This window comes from Pseudophryne corroboree, chromosome 7, assembly GCF_028390025.1.
Source record: "Pseudophryne corroboree isolate aPseCor3 chromosome 7, aPseCor3.hap2, whole genome shotgun sequence".
NCBI classification, from domain to species: Eukaryota; Metazoa; Chordata; class Amphibia; order Anura; family Myobatrachidae; genus Pseudophryne; species Pseudophryne corroboree.
This window is the reverse complement of record NC_086450.1, coordinates 286,343,532-286,360,865: the sequence shown is the minus strand read 5'-3', so window position 1 is coordinate 286,360,865 and position 17,334 is coordinate 286,343,532. Positions and strand designations below refer to the sequence as shown.

The window sequence follows — 17,334 nt, the reverse complement described above, 5'->3', positions numbered from 1 at the left end:
GGGCGGAGCTACACGGAATAGAGGGGCGGAGCTACACGGGACCAGACAGCTTTGCAGTGACGGCCAGCCAGACTTGGTAAGTGGAGGGTGAGAGAGAAGTCAGTGTGTGTGTGTGTGTGTGTGTGTGTGTGTGTGTGTGTGTTTGTATATGTGTGTGTGTTTGTATATATGTGTGTGGTGGGGGTGTGTGTGTGTGTGTGTGGTGGGGGTGTGTGTGTGTGTGTGTGTGTATGGTGGAGGTGTGTGTGTGTGTGTGCATGGTGGGGTGTGTGTGTGTGTTTGTATATATGTGTGAATTGTGTGTGTGTGAGGTATGTCTGTGTGCGCGCGCTTTATGGACGCCACTGCTGGGGGGGCCATTACATGCAAGGACGCTACTACTATAGGGGGGGCATTACGTATAAGGACGCTACTATTCCTGGGGGGGGGAACATTACATATAACGATACTACTGCTGGGGGGGCATTATGTATAAGGACGCTACTATTACTGGGGGGGCATTACCTATAACAATTCTACTACTACTGGGGGGCATTATGTATAAGAACGCTACTACTACATGGGGGCATTACATATAACGATGCTACTACTACTGGGGGGGCATTATGTATAAGAACGCTACTACTACAGGGGGGCATTACATATAACGATGATACTACTACTGGGGGGGGCATTATGTATAAGGAGGCTACTAATACTGGGGGGGCATTACATATAAGGACGCTACTACTGGGGGGGCATTATGTATAAGGAGGCTACTAATACTGGGGGGGCATTACATATAAGGACGCTACTACTGGGGGGGCATTATGTATAAGGACTCTTACTACTGGGGGGCATTATGTATAAGGACGGTGCTACTACTACTGGGAGGGCATTACATGTAAGGATGCTACTACTACTGGGGGGGCATTATGTATAAGGACGGTACTACTACTGGGGGCACATTACGTATAAGGATGCTACTACTACAGGGGTGGCATTACGTATAAGGACGCTGGATCAGATGAGTATAATTATTTTTTATTTTCAGGTACCCGTGGATTCTACTTGGAGAAGAGGACCGACTGCTTCGTGTCAACATAGGTAAGTATGTGTGTGTCGACATGTGTGAAATAAAGTTTTACTGTCACGGTGTGTGTCTCCTGTTTTTATTTGGGTATTTTTTTTTCATTAGAACTACAGGTACCAGCGGGCCCGTTTTTCTTCTGCATGCTGGTACTTGTGGTTCTCCAAGTACCAGCTTGCGGGGGAGGCTTGCTGGGACTTGTAGTACTACTGGAAAAAACAATATTCTTTAAATTTTCTCAAGGCTATCAGCCCCCCATCCGCAGCCTTGGATGGGGGGGGACACAGCCTCGGGCTTCACCCCTGGCCCTTGGGTGGTTGGGGGGGGGACCCCTTGATTGAAGGGGTCCCCACTCCCCCAGGGTACCCCGGCCAGGGGTGACTAGTTGGATATTTAATGCCATGGCCGCAGGGCACTGAATAAAAGTGACCCCCGGCTGTGGCATTATCTGTCCAGCTAGTGGAGCCTGATGCTGGTGTAAAAAATATGGGGGACCCCTACTCTTTTTGTCCCCCGTATTTTTTGCACCAGCACCAGGCGCAGAGCCTGGTGCTGGTTTTAAAAATACGGGGGATCCCCTGTCCGTTTTTTCCCTGGATTTTTAGAACCAGGACCGGCTCGAAGAGCTCGAGGCTGGTTATGCTTTGGAGGGGGGACCCCACGCTATTTTTTTTCGGGTTTTTCCCATTCCATTTAAAAAAAATATATATATATATAATAATAATCTTTTTAAAAATATATAAATAATACTTGTGCCTCCAAAAAAGAGGGCACCAGGCAAGCTGTACATTTTACTACATTTCGAGTGCCGAATATCTACATCTTATATATATATATATATATATATATATATATATATATTTGCCTTGGCAGCCCAACCATGCTGGTATCCATAGTTAGTCTAATAAATGTATGGTGGTGAAAGAAAAGCCCAGTTTCACTGAAAAAAAGACACTTCTGCATGTTTTGAAATTAAAAAACAAATCAAAACTGAAGAACTGTAGGCAGGCACTGTCCGCCTACTTCGGTGACATCACAAGTTGGACAGAAGTTGGAAGGTTGGTTGGTCTGATGAAAAGTTGGTTAGATGTGTGGAGCACTGGTAAAAAGTTGGTGAGATGTGTGGGGCACTGTTTTAGTTGAACAGACAAGTTGGATGGTTGGAAGTTTGGAGTGTTGGAGAAAAGTTGGTCTGATGTATGGCTAGCATAAAACTCTGAAGCTATTCTTAAATGAAACATCTCCTATTTAGTTCTGGTCTGTGTTCTTATGCCCAAAGGCCTCATGGTCCATGCTATTATTTTGTGACGTATTAATAATTGTATCCGTAGGCCGAAGTGAAGATGGCCTTCCGTTTAGTCGCTAAAATCTTCTTGCTGGTGGCAGTGACGTGGTTAAAGTAATCCAGTAGTAACGCACGCGATTCTCGGATTGGCGTATTATTATTATTATTACATTTTATCTATAAAAGGCACCACAAGTGTTTCGCAGCGCCGTACAAAAGACAGTACAGGGAGACAAAAGTTAGCATTACAGTAAATAAATAACAAAAATAGAGTACACGTAACAAAGAGTACCACAATTCTCAAAACATTATACAGCTAAGATGTAAATAGCAAGGGATTAATCATCATAGAGATGAGCCTTTACCAGCAGGAGAAAAAGCGGGTAAATATGGTCCGCTGAGTAGGAGAGAGCTGCGAGTGAAATGTGTCGAGAAGAGGCCTTTGACAACAAGAGGAAAGAGGGCCCTGCTCTGAACAGCCAACAATCTAGTAGTAAGGGGCGACAGACAGATGACATGAGGTGCAAGCAAGCGGGAGGTAGCCTGATGGCAGTATGTAAGCAAAGCAGAGATGTTGAAGGCATGGGGCAGGGGGATGGAGGAGCAGCCTCAGGACTAGGTTATGCATCGGAAGGGTATGCTTTGATGAATAGGTGGGTTTTTAGTGCCCGTTTGAAGCTTTGCAAGGTCGGGGAGAGGCTAATGGAGCGGGGGAGCACGTTCCACTGAAGGGGTGCAGCATGGGCAAAATCTTGAACTCGAGCATGGGAAGCAGTGACCAGGGCAGAGGAGAGGTGACGGTCATTGGCCGACCGTAGGGGGCGGGAGGGAGTATGAAGGGAGAGGAGGAGGGAGTATGAAGGGAAAGGAGGTTGGAGATGTAGGAAGCAGTGGAATTAGAAATGGCCTTGTATGTGAGGGTGAGGAGTTTGAAGAGGATTCTGTAGGGGAATGGGAGCCAGTGTAGATTTTGTCGAAGGGGAGTGGCAGATGTGGAGCGGCGGGAGAGGAAGATAAGCCTAGCTGCAGAGTTGAGGACAGATTGGAGGGGAGCAATATGGGAGCAAGTGAGGCCAGTCAGAACATTGCAGTAGTCGAGTCGTGAGATGACCAGTAAGTGGATGATAAGTTTAGTTGCACTCTGGGAGAGAAATGGCCTGAGGCGAGCACTGTTGCGTAGCTGGAACCAACAGGACTGCGCCAGAGCTTGGATGTGGGGTGCAAAGGAGAGGGAGGAGTCAAGAGTGACATCCAAGCAGCGGAGTTGGGGAATGGGGCAGATGATGGTGTTGTCAACAGTGATAGAGATATTGGTAAGGGGTGTTGCTCTGGCTGGGGGAAAGATAATGAGTTCAGTTTTGTCTGGAGAATCGCCCGATGGTCGTGATAACAAGTGTCACATATTAAATTAATGAGCAGTCTTCTGGTGCGTCCTAGTCGCTTTGCATCGCGACTAAGATGCATGTCCGGAAAATAAAAAGGTCAGACGCTAGCAGAGTTGCATGGGACCTGGCAACTCATTTGTGCCAAGCATCTAGTGCTGCGTGGCGTATTGAGTTTAAAGGGGAAATTCAATTACCAGTAAAGAGGGCGAGTTGCCATGCCATTTAAATGCCGGCAACGGCAGTCTACTTCTACCCATGGCTGGGTCAATTCGCACCCCTATTAGCTCAAATGTGCTCACTCCCCTATGTGGTATTGAACACTTTGAGCGAGTTCCCTCCGCCGTAAAGTGCAACAGGTGTCGGGAGAATATGACTGGGCAAGCAAATCACCGGCAACTGAATTCCCCATATATGTATGAGGACATCTATATCCATCTCTTGGTAATTTCACTTTGGGGATGAAACAAGAGCAGCCGAATATGTTCAAATATCACAATTCATAGACTTCTCCTAATATTCAGGTGCACAAAAGCCTGTAACCTAGCTTAAGTTAGAGGGACTGACTGTGGTTTGAAGACTTGGCTATGCGAGACTTCCATGCTGTACATAGCACCCATACCCTGCAACTTTAGTTACACCATTCTAACATTTCTGTATACGGTTCAGTATGTGGTGATACTCAAAGTAGCAACAGTCAAGTGATCAATTACATTGCATTACTGACACAGAGGTAGTAATGGCTCTGCAAGCACATTACAGAGATTCCAGATGAGGATGTGGAATGCTATTACAGATACTATAGATAACGCTTGGTGGGTTATTTAATAAAATGTACAATATATTCAGGTTCCTTTTGGCATCTCATATGGGAATGCTCCTTAGTAACTAATTTTTGGAACAAAGTTAATCAGGCCGTAGCCAGTTCGGGTGTACATATTTCCTTATTAACACCTGCAGTGTATGTTCTTGGGATATTACCTCCGTATGTTTTGGTTAAATTTACCATGCAGTATGTTTTTAATTTATGTACTTTGGCAAAGGTTGTGATCGCTAGGTCCTGGATGGTGTCTAACGTACAAAAGTTTACCTCTTGGAAGCCACTAGTTAATATTACAGTGGCGCATGAAAAAAAAAAAAATGTTTATTACGCGTAAGGCTGACTCAAAGTTTTAAAAAATTCGGACTCGATGGCTTCACTCTCATCTATACTGGGCATAGAATTTTTTTTTGTGTGTGTATGTATGTATGTATGTATATATATATATATTTATTTATATATTATTGTTTGGGCAGTAGGTCTCATCGCATTTACATTAATATTTATTTATTACTACTAATTTTTTTATTTTGGGTGGGGGGGTTCTGGTTGTAGGGTGTTAATATTATCATATACTAATACATCTTATTTTTTGTGAATATGTATACATGTGTATTATATAACACATCTATTTCTGGGCCATTTGTAATTGTATTATAATTATGTATTTGGGTGCTGTAAGTCTACAAAATACTTGTATTGCATGTGTTATTTTTTTTTTATATACGGTATGTTTATAGTTTATTTTGCCATCTCTCATAAAAATTACTCGATTAAAAAAAATAGAACACTGCTAACAAGTACACTGTAAAAGAAAAGTTACTGCACATTGCTAAATAACTTAAGACCATACACAACTCAGCATAAATAAACAAATATATTTGTAAAAATCCCTAATTGTAATGACAGTCTATTAATTTCAGATGAATGTTAATTGGTGCACACCTTGGGACTGTCACCTCCAGATGTCTCTGTTTGTTGCTCTGTTGCCGCCTTTGCTGCACACTCTGCTGCTAACTTGAGTTCCGATGCAATATTATGGATGAAATGTAAACCTGATGATCCAGCACCTCGAGGACTGGCAGGACAGGAGTTCGGAACACTAGAAATGAAAAAGTTACATTTAGTAGAGAACAAGAAAGTAGACACACAGAAGAAACAATTACTTTGTTTACTTTATAGCTAAGTGTGTACCCACCTTTATGCTAAAATGCAGTCATAAAGCACTTATGGTAATACTAGCCTTATGCTCTTCCCACTCCTGTAACTTTATTAAATACATTGGAAATCAGGGTGTCCATTACAGAACCCACAAGAACCAGGTGCTGCAAGTCCATACATCAAGCATAATATTCGAATACTGTTTTTCTTTCCCCACCAACACTACTGTCTGTGTCTGAACCTATGTACTTGTTAAATGTTTTTTTTTTTCATGATGTTGACTTTTTTAGAATTTTGGGTATTGAGATTAGATAGATAGATAGATAGATAGATAGATAGATAGATAGATAGATAGATAGATAGATAGATAGATAGAGTAGGGTGGAAAACAAGAGGGAAAAAAGTAAAAAAAACAAAACGTAAGTAATAGGGGAGGTAAAGTAGTGTCTACCAGATGAACTTGGAGAAATGGATTTAACAGTAAGTAAGGAAAAATCCTCTTTTCGCCTTCCTCTATCTAGGGGAAACTGGAACCCATGGGAACGTTCCAAAACCATCCATAGGGAAGGACACATTCAGACTTGAGCAACACAAATCTTCGAGTCCTTGGATGCAAAAGCCAGAATTCTGGAACTAATCTGTTTAGCTACAGTCTGCGTAGACTGTCTGTAGTAACAAAATGACTGCAACGCGTGCTGCTTTCACCTTCATTGGAAACTAGGGAGCATCGGAAAGGGGTGGTGGGGCTAAATACCCCAGCTGTAAAGTCCATGGGCTGGACACTGCTTTCACTGAGGAGGCAATCATGCCATGGACATGAGACAGACTGTGTCTACTTTTGTGCTGTTCCTGGAGTCTATCAAACTATTTGCATTTGCCCCTAACGTCTACCGTAGACTGGATACGTCCTTGGAGAATTAAGTGAAATCTTACAAAGTCTGCTTCCCAATTCCTCACTGCCAGAATGAATACAGCCGACACTGCCAGAATGAATACAGCAGACACTGCCAGAATGTATACAACTGTCCTGTCCATGCTACGATTCTGAAGGGTGTCTTCATCATTCCTTGTGCCGCATGAGTAATATATGCTATAGCTAAAGCACTGTCTGAGATAATCTATATGGGCAGACACTGAATCAGGTACTGAGAACTAATACAATGAATAGTGACTACTATCCAGTTAAGAAGAGAAAATTACCCGCCTTTGTTCAAGTTTTCGCTCCTTAAAACACCATCTCAGAGAATGACGCATCTCATGTTGAGCTGAAAACTCTTTGACTAAAGCCTACCATACTGGACAGCTTCAGGTGGAAAACTGTTTTCATAAAAGCTACATACAAAGCAAAACTCAGGGGGTCTGGGGGTCAAATGCCCTCATCACCAACTCCTGAAGAGAACTTATCTTTTCTTGTGGTAGAAAAACGTACTGCACTGTTGTATTGAAACAAACCTTGAGGAATAATACTCTCTTACTTAGTATCAGGTTTGATTTGTGCATATTAAAATTCAACCATGAGTCATGTCAATGCAAAAAATAGGATTTTGGTACTTACCGATAAATCCTTTTCTCCTAGTCCGTAGAGGGTGCTGGGGACTCCAAAAGAGCCATGGGGTATAGACGGGATCCGCAGGAGCTTGGGCACACTGAAAAGACTTAATCTGGGTGTGAACTGGCTCCTCCCTCTATGCCCCTCCTCCAGACCTCAGTTATAGGAACTGTGCCCAGGAGAGATGGACATTTCGAGGAAAGGTTTTTGTTTAAACTAAGGGCTACCAACATACCAGCCCACACCACAAACATACCGTACAACCAGAGTAACATTAAACCAGATAACAGTATGAATTAACAACAGCAACAAGCTGAAACAAGAAATACACAACCCGTGTATAAACTAATTTAACTAGCAAGAAAACACTGCAAGTAACAGTCCGCACTGGGATGGGCGCCCAGCATCCTCTACGTCTACGGACTAGGAGAAAAGGATTTATCGGTAAGTACCAAAATCCTATTTTCTCTTACGTCCTAGAGGATGCTGGGGACTCAAAAAGGACCATGGGGTTTATACCAAAGCTCCAGAACGGGCGGGAGAGTGCGGACGACTCTGCAGCACCGACTGAGCAAACGCAAGGTCCTCATCAGCCAGGGTATCAAACTTATAGAACTTAGCAAAAGTGTTTGAACCTGACCAAGTAGCTGTTCGGCAAAGCTGTAACGCCGAGTCACCTCGGGCAGCCGCCCAAGATGAGCCCACTTTCCTGGTAGAATGGGCTTTTACTGACTTCGGCACCGGTAGTCCGGCCGAAGAATGAGCCTGCTGAATCGTACTACAAATCCAGCGTGCAATAGTCTGTTTTGAAGCAGGATGACCAATTTTGTTGGAAGCATACAAGACAAAAAGCACCTCAGTTTTTCTGGCAACAGCTGTCCTAGTGACGTAGATCTTCAACGCTCTTACAACATCCAGAGATTTTGGAATCGCCATAGCCTCCGCAGCCACCGGGACCACAATAAGTTGGTTAATGTGAAATGAAGAAACCACCTTCGGCAGAAATTGTTGACGAGTCCTCAATTCCGCCCTATCCGAGTGAAAAATCAAGTACGGCCTCTTATGAGATAAGGCCGCCAACTCTGACACCCGCCTGGCAGACACCAGCGCCAACAGCATAACTACCTTCCAAGTGAGAAATTTCAATTCAACCTTATGCAAAGGTTCAAACCAGGAAGACATGAGAAAACGTAAGACCACATCAAGCTCCCATGGAGCTACAGGAGGCACAAACGGAGGATTGATATGCATTACTCCTTTCACAAAAGTCTGAACCTCTGGGAGGACAGCTAAATCTTTTTGAAAGAAAATAGACAAAGCCGAAATCTGCACTTTGATGGAACCTAATTTCAAGCCTGCGTATACTCCCGCCTGTAAAAAGTGGAGAAAGCACCACAAGTGAAAATCTTCCGCAGGAGCCATTTTAGACTCACACCAGGAAACATACTTTCTTCAAATACGGTGATAATGTTTCGCCGTAACCTCCTTCCTAGCCTTAATGAGAGTTGGAATGACCTCCCTGGGGATACCCTTACGAGCCAAGATCTGGCGCTCAACCTCCATGCCGTCAAATGCAGCCGCGGTAAGTCTGGAAACACGCATGGACCCTGCAACAACAGGTCCTCTCTTAGAGGAAGTGGCCAAGGATCTTCCACCAGTAATTCCTGAAGATCCGGGTACAGGCCCTTCTTGGCCAATCTGGAACGATGAGAATCGCCTGAACCCTTGCTCGTCGAATGATCCCCAGTACCTTTGGAATGAGAGGAAGTGGAGGGAACACATACACCGACTGGAACACCCACGGAGACACCAGGGCGTCCACTGCACTGGCTTGGGGGTCCCTTGACCTGGAACAATACCTCGGGAGCTTCTTGTTGAGACGAGAAGCCATCATGTCGATCAACGGAATTCCCCAACGTTTTGTCACCTCTGCAAATACCTCTTGGTGAAGAGCCCACTCTCCCATATGGAGATCGTGTGTGCTGAGGAAATCTGCTTCCCAGTTGTCCACTCCCGGTAGGAAGACTGCTGACAGGGCGCTCACGTGTTGTTCCGCCCAGCGAAGGATTCTTGTGGCCTCCGCCATTGCCGCTCTGCTCCTTGTTTTGCCTTGACGGTTTATATGTGCCACCGCTGTGATATTGTCTGACTGTACCAGGACAGGTCGACCCTGAAGAAGGCTTCTTGCTTGCAGCAGGCCGTTGTAAATGGCTCTTAACTCGAGAACATTTATGTGGAGACAAGCTTCCTGGAGCGACCATTTCCCCTGGAAGTTCCTTCCTTGGGTGACTGCGCCCCAGCCCCGGAGACTTGCATCTGTTGTCAGAAGTACCCAATCCTGGATACCGAACTGGCGTCCCCCTAGGACAGAGGTTCTCAAACTCGGTCCTCGGGGGCACACACAGTGCATGTTTTGCAGGTCTCCTCACAGAATCGCAAGTGAAATAATTAGCTCCACCTGTGGACCTTTTAAAATGTGTCAGTGAGTAATTAATACACCTGTGCACCTGCTGGGTTACCTGCAAAAGATGCACTGTGTGTGCCCCTGAGAACCGAGTTTGAGAACCTCTGCCCTAGGAGTGGGCAGCTACCTCTGTGTGTAGCCACCACAGGAGAGAAATTCTGGCTCTGGGAGATAGACTTATCTTCCGGTGCATGTGCAGGTGAGACCCGGACCATTTGCTCAGCAAGTCCCACTGAAACACCCGGGCATGAAACCTGCCAAATGGAATGGCTTCGTACGCCGCAACCATTTTCCCTAGAACCCGAGTACAGTGATGGATCGACACACTCGTCGGCCTCAGAAGTTCCCTGACCATAGTCTGCAGTTCCAGAGCTTTTTCTTCTGGAAGAAATACTTTCTGTAAATCCGTGTCCAGAATCATGCCCAGAAAAGGCAGCCGAGTGGTCGGAATCAACTGAGATTTTGGCAAATTGAGTACCCAACCGTGCTGTCGCAGAACAGACAGTGACAAATTTACACTTCTCAGCAACCGTTCCTTGGACCTCGCCTTTATCAGGAGATCGTCCAAGTACGGGATAATTGTAACCCCTTGTTTGCGAAGGAGAACCATCATTTCCGCCATGACTTTGGTGAAAATCCTCGGAGCCGTGGAAAGCCCAAACGGCAACGTCTGAAATTGGTAATGAGAATCCTGTATCGCAAACCTGAAGATGGCCTGATGTGAAGGACATATCGAGACATGTAAGTAGGCATCCTTTATGTCGACTGACGCCATAAAATCCCCCCCTTCCAGGCTGGCAATTACCGCTCAAAGAGATTCCATCTTGAACTTGAAAACTTTCAAGTATGGATTGAGGGATTTTTGATTTTGAATTGGTCTGACCGAACAGTCCGGTTTCGGCACAACAAAGAGGCTCGAGTAGAACCCCTCCCCCCATTGGGACGAGGGAACGGGAACAATGACCCTCTGTAGACACAATTTTTGTATCGCTGCCAGCACCACCTCCCTGTCCGGAAGAGCTACTGGTAACGCCGAAATGAAGAACCGGTGATGGGGTGTCTCCCGAATCTCCAGCTTGTATCCCTGAGACACAATCTCTAGGACCCAAGGATCCAGGTCTGATTGAATCCAGAACTGACTGAATATTTGTAGACGGCCCCCCACCGGTCCGGACTCCCCCAGGGAAGCCCCAGCGTCATGCGGTGGACTTTATAGAAGCAGGGGAGGACTTTTGGTCCTGGGCGCCTGACACTGCAGGTGGTTTCCTTCCCCTTCCTCTACCTTTTGAAGCGAGGAAGGACGAACCTTTTCCACGCCTGTATTTATTGTGACGAAAGGACTGCATTTGCTGATGTGGTGCCTTTTTCTGTTGTGTGGGAACATAAGGAAGAAAAGAGGACTTACCCGCAGTCGCGGTCGAGACCAGGTCAGCCAAGCCGTCTCCAAACAAGAAAGTACCTTTGAAGGGTAATGCTTCCCATAGCCCTCTTGGAGTCGGCATCAGCATTCCATTGGTGGATCCACAACGCCCTTCTGGCTGATATCGACATGGCATTGGTGCCGCATCCTTCAGGTAATCTGTAGCGTCCTTGATATAACCGAGAGTCAAAAGGACATTATCTTTATCAAGGGTATCCATATCATTAGCTAAATTCTCAGCCCATTTAGCAATAGCACTACTCACCCATACCGACGCCACAGCAGGTCTGAGCAGCGCACCCAAAGTAGCGAAAATGGACTTCAGAGACGTCTCCAGCTTGCGATCCGCCGGATCTTTGAGAGCTGCCGTGTCAGGAGACGGAAGTGCCACTTCCTTTTCACAAAGAGTATTCATTTCATAAGAGGGGGGAAACTTCACCTTAGGTTTTTTTCCCTTGAACAAGCAAATCCTTGTTTCCTGTACCGCAGGTTCATCAGAAATGTGTAAAACATCTTTTATAGCCACAATCATGTATTGAATACGCTTAACCAATCGTGGATGTAAAGCAGCCTCAGTGAAAATCGACCTCGGAATCAGAGTCCGTGTCGGTATCAGTATCTACCACTTGAGTAAATGGCCGCTTTTGCGACCCAGATGGGGTCTGTACCTGAGACAAAGCCTCTTCCATGGACTTTTTCCACACCTGTGTCTGTGACTCAGACTTATCCAACCTCTTTGATAAAGAAGCTACATTCGAATTTATCGTACTGAGCAATGCGAGTAAATCAGGTGTCGGTTGCGTCGACAGTCCCAAATCTAGCCCCGCATCCGCTCCCCCAATAACCTTCTCTGGTGAATAACATTCAGCCTCAGGCATGCCAACACGTAGTACCGACACACAGATACACACCGAACGTCCCAGCTAGGTGACAGGCCCACAATGAAGCCCAGATAGAGGACACAGAGGGAGTATGCCAGCTCACACCCCAGCGCCCATATATCCCGACAAAAGATATATGTACCCAGCGCTGCTTAATTTATAATGATAAGAAGCACCACACTGCGCCCCCCCCCCCCCCCTTCTGAATATCTCCCCGTTACTTGTGAGAGGAATGTGGAGGTCCCGGCAGCGTCTCCTTCAGCCGCGTGTTGAAGGAGAAGATGGCGCCTGTGAGCCGCGGGACGAAGCTCCGCCCCCTTCCCGGCGCGCTTCCGCCCGCCAAATTTGAAAATGAAAAAGATGCCGGTGGGGGTTTAAGAAACGGTGCAGAGGCACCGAAAGCCTTCTGCCGGTCCCCGACCTCAGTAACCCCAGCGCCCTGCACCCTGTAACTACCGTTGGTGATGTGTGTGTTACCGCTGTGCTGTACCTTCCTTTACTGAAGTCTTCTGATCTTCTCATACTCACCCGACTTCTTTCTTCTGGCTTCTGTGAGGGGGTGACGGCGTGGCTCCGGGAACAAGCAGCTAGGTGCACCAAGTGATCGAACCCTCTGGAGCTAATGGTGTCCAGTAGCCGAGAAGCAGAGCCCTTAACTAAGAAGAAGTAGGTCCTGCTTCTCTCCCCTCACTCCCACGCTGCAGGGAGCCTGTAGCCAGCAGGTCTCCCTGAAAATAAAAAACCTAACATAAAGTCTATTCCAGAGAAACTCAGGAGAGCTCCCCTGTGAGTGTCCAGTCAGTCCTGGGCACAAAGTCTAACTGAGGTCTGGAGGAGGGGCATAGAGGGAGGAGCCAGTTCACACCCAGATTAAGTCTTTTCAGTGTGCCCAAGCTCCTGCGGATCCCGTCTATACCCCATGGTCCTTTTGGAGTCCCCAGCATCCTCTAGGACGTAAGAGAAAGACCTTTTTTTGTGCTGATAAAGGTAGTCACTATAAGTGAACGTGAGCGCACCAGCCATATACTGTATAAGCAGTAGTGCGTACTTGCTTGTTTGCTTACATCAGTATACACACACTCAGCTCTTCATATAAGCAGTTCTTTTAATACCATGACATGAAGTAATTACAGTATATCATAGAGTGCCCCCCTGGAGCCCCCCATTCATTTGTAAGGCATGCTACAGTATCACTGCGTCTCTGCCGCACATCACTGCTGAAATTGCATGTGGTGGAAATAAAAAAAAAATCTAAACAAAAAGCAGTTATTAAACTGCAAGCATCATGTGACAATACATTGGAGACTTCACACACGCGCAGTGGAGATTTTCAAAAGAGACTTATGGTGGACGAACAGGAGTAATGCACTGGCTGGATATTCAATTCTTTACACTACGACTGCACATGCCACACTGCTACCAAAAATGCCGCCCTAAAGCTAATAGCACGCATACGTAATGCGACTAGTTTTTCACACTACACGCCATATGGAGGTAAGAGGAGTGTGGCTACATCTGTACTACCGCTGTTTTTGAATTCTGCCCACTGGTGAACTGGCTTCGACATTGAGGTTGTGTAAGCAGGGGTAAAAAATGATCTCTTGAGCTCTTAACTATAGTTCATGTGAACGCAAAAAGCCCAATAATCAGGGTTTTCAACAAGCCTCCAAAGAAACATAAAAGTATTTCACCATATATCTCCAAAGATTCAAATAAAGTACAAGGTAGCTTGCAGGTTTGTGCTTCCCACATTGTGTTTCATCCTCAAACAATATGAGGAATATAAAAAAAGAAACAAATGGCAAAACATAATTTAGTACTTTTGAATAATAACAATTGTTAGAACAATAATAATAAACGTAATGTTAACAGATGTATCTTGTAATTCCCTCCAAAGAGATCATGCAGTAGCTGGAAAGCAACATTTGTCCGCTTTATTTAATATGCCAACCAGATTGTGGGCGTACATTCGCCCATCATTCAAATCTTGTGCAACACCATTTTAACAGGTATTCTCACAAGAAGGCTTTATCGGATACATTTAAAAAGAAACACACTCATTAATCCAACTACAAAATGCACATACCAGATGTTAACAAAACAGGAATATCATGATTAGCATATGCCTCAGATACTCAGCACCTCCTGATCACCAGACGTTGTATGTGCTCCATAACAAGGAAGTGGTCATCCTTCCGTTCCATGCATAAGGAAATCCCATAATCATGTGCTCCAAGTTCATCAAAGTTGGAGTATAGACATGGTCCCTCCAATCAAAACATGTGCCATTAAGAGTATCTATAAAGAAGAATTCTGTTCTAACCCTAATGGCTGTCCAGTCTATTACTTTAGATATGGAACCTCAGCCAAGGTAGCTGGATTTTTCACCTCTGCTAGTTTATTAATCTCAGTCGGGAATAACTGTGTATAGAGGATATGGCTTGGGAAACTGGAACCTTGGCTAACTTCTCCTGCATTGCTTAAGCAATGGAGCCACTGATTTAACCAAAGCTGATTTCTTCATACTCTTGGCTGGAGTTTCAGCTGGGCAAGATTCACAAACCTCCTCAAAAGCTGAACTTTGGGCAAGAGGATACGTCTGTACACTAGGTAATTTGTGCTGGTACCTTGAACAGGTGAAAACGGTTTTACCTCCTCTGGTTTTACCCCTATAATTTACCATATAATTCACATTTTTCAAGACATTATAGCAAAAGAAAATAGGGACAAGAAAAAATTAAATACAGATATAGTGAAAACTGAACTTGACTCATCAGCAGCCTCTATTGTACCTGCGGGCTTTAAAAAAAAAAAGTTTAAGCCACGCCCCCTGAACTAAACCAAGGGTTTCAGTTGTTGCTATTTCACAATATTGTCTTCTTTTCTTCAAACAAACAGTGCTGAGTGCTGCAACAGCCACCCATCTCTCTGTAGAGTCCAACTGGATCCTTACATCTTGCAAAGAGCCTTTTCCTTTGAATCGGGAAAGATGTTCCTCCCTTTAAGCACTTGTCCTGGAGCATGGCCCCAGCTCCTTTGCCATACTTTCTCCTTGTACTCTCTACTGTTCTTTCAAAAATGGAGGCAGCTGTTGAATTCAAACACAATGCTTAAATTGACACATCCTGAAGCACCGAATGGGATTAAGGATTGATGGATCAAATGGACCATGGAGGTTAATGCTTCTGGAAGCGATTGCACATGGAGCGATATCCATGCTATGAGAAATGCTGCTGCTGAGGTTCCCTGAGCGACATGCAGCTTAAAGTAAGTTCTTTCAGAACGTCACTGTCTTCTTCTGTACTTCAGATGATCTCCTTCTATAAGTTATTGTAGGAAAATAGAAAGAGGAGGGGGAATAAGACTACTACACTGCCTTAACAAAAATCTGAGAAAAATGTAACCTACTAAGTGCCAATTTCTGCATGCCTAAAACAGCCCCATGGTTATGAAGTCACTAAATGGAGAAGGATAAATAGGTAAATGGAAACTCTGCACAAAGCAATTTGACACATATCATGAACAGCCCATCTATACTATTCTATTTTTGGGTTTTGCACTGTTTTTCTGCTAGTTTTAATCGGAGACTTACAACATCTAACTGCAATGTGGCTCCCCGATCATCTCCACAGTAACACTCATTTGGTTTGTGAAATACAGGTTATTTACAGTATATGTCAGTCCATATACACTGGAGCTTGTGAAAAGACTGAAGGGCATATTTAATGAGTGACATTCTTGTTATCACTAGTTACCTCCTAACTGTAATTTTTCAAATCCGTAATGATTGGCTGGTGCGTTATCACCTTGCGCTTATCACTGCTTTATCCCTTCTCCAGGCCTAGTACATCTGCCCCTATGTCCCTAACATTGAAGTTTATAACGGTCTAATGCCACCTTCGAGATGGGGGTGAAACAGAAAGGTTTTGCAGGCACCTACAGATGGAGCCTCCGTTCACTTGGCTGTTTCTCCACCTAACCGGAGGTTTAGTCGCACCTAGGCGATAGCTTAGGTTGCTGAGTTTAATCACGGATAGGCGCGCTGAGGCACGACTACATACTCAGCATGCAATACACATCTCCACCACTGGGTGGCTAATGCTCCACTAATCCAGTACTTTAGAGTGAATAGCGGTGTAATGATCTACAGTACAAACTCTGGCAAATGGTCAGTGACGACTGTAATGTTAATGTACACACAGACCAATGGTCAGACTGAGAGGGTCAATTAAAAAAAAAATATATATATATATGGTTTATACAGACGCAAATGAACGTATTAAAACACTTGTCAATTGCCATGTTACTGAATGTGAGCGTCCAAGTCCCGTAGACAAATCAATATAGTCAAAATTAATATAGTGTATGCAGACACAACTAATGTGTGAAAGCAATAATGTAGTTCATGGACGTTAAAGTATATACAGTATACTGTATGTTTTGTACAATATGAGCGTCCAAGTCCCTTAACGGCATAAACAAATACCAATGGGAAGGAATCGCTGCTTACAGTACTTTTACACATGAGCTTGTGTATCTTCCATGTAGCAGCGTGGGCAAGTGGTGAAGTCTTCTGCCTCCCATGCGGAGAGTCCCGGGTTCGATTCCCAAAGTGTGGGTGTATTTATTTCTTTTTTCTGACACCCACTTTAGAATTTTTTTTTTTTAATCTATTGTAATATACCTCCACATTCAATAAAAGTGTGCACACAGGTTTTACATAAATCAGGGTAAATCTGCAGGAGCGACTCATTCCGCTGCCTAAAATACACAGTGGCAATGAGGACCCGTAGACATACCAGACATACCAATTAATATAAATTAGTGTATTCTGATGCAACTGACTGTTCGAGCAACACAGTACTGTAGATCATCGGCGTTAGAGAATCTGTGTTGTACTTTATGAGAAGGGATCACTGCTACTGTACCATTTACACATCTATCAAAGCGACTGCAGTTCTCTATCTTATTTTCATATACAGTACAGTATTGTGTGGGTCATTTATTGTAACCTGACCTCCCTCTCTGTCTACTGTATGAACTGTGCAGGCTCCCGGGGGGGGGGGGGGGGGGGGGGAGTGGGATGGGGGTAGGAGGAGGTGGTGGCTAAATACCGTGCTTTACATTATGAGCGTCCAAGTCCCTTAACGGCCCAAAGTGTATCTTTATTTTTTTTTGACACTGACTTTATTAATTTTTTAAAAATCTATTGTAATATACCTTCACATGAAACAGAAGTGTGCACACTTCTAGCCATTATAGCAGAGTACGTTACAAGCTGTTCATGGTATTTAGTACTCAAA

The 17,334-nt window shown here is 44.7% G+C and overlaps 1 protein-coding gene across 2 annotated transcripts in view; it reads right to left on the bottom strand.

The window, feature by feature from the left end:
* FOXK1 (forkhead box K1) overlaps positions 1 to 17,334 on the bottom strand; it is a 288,084-nt gene that overhangs the window by 114,378 nt on the left and 156,372 nt on the right. For both annotated transcript variants that reach the window (XM_063934189.1, XM_063934188.1), the window contains exon 3: positions 5,502 to 5,658. In XM_063934189.1, coding sequence (XP_063790259.1) covers positions 5,502 to 5,658 — 157 coding nt within the window. The remainder of the gene's footprint in view (positions 1 to 5,501; positions 5,659 to 17,334) is intronic.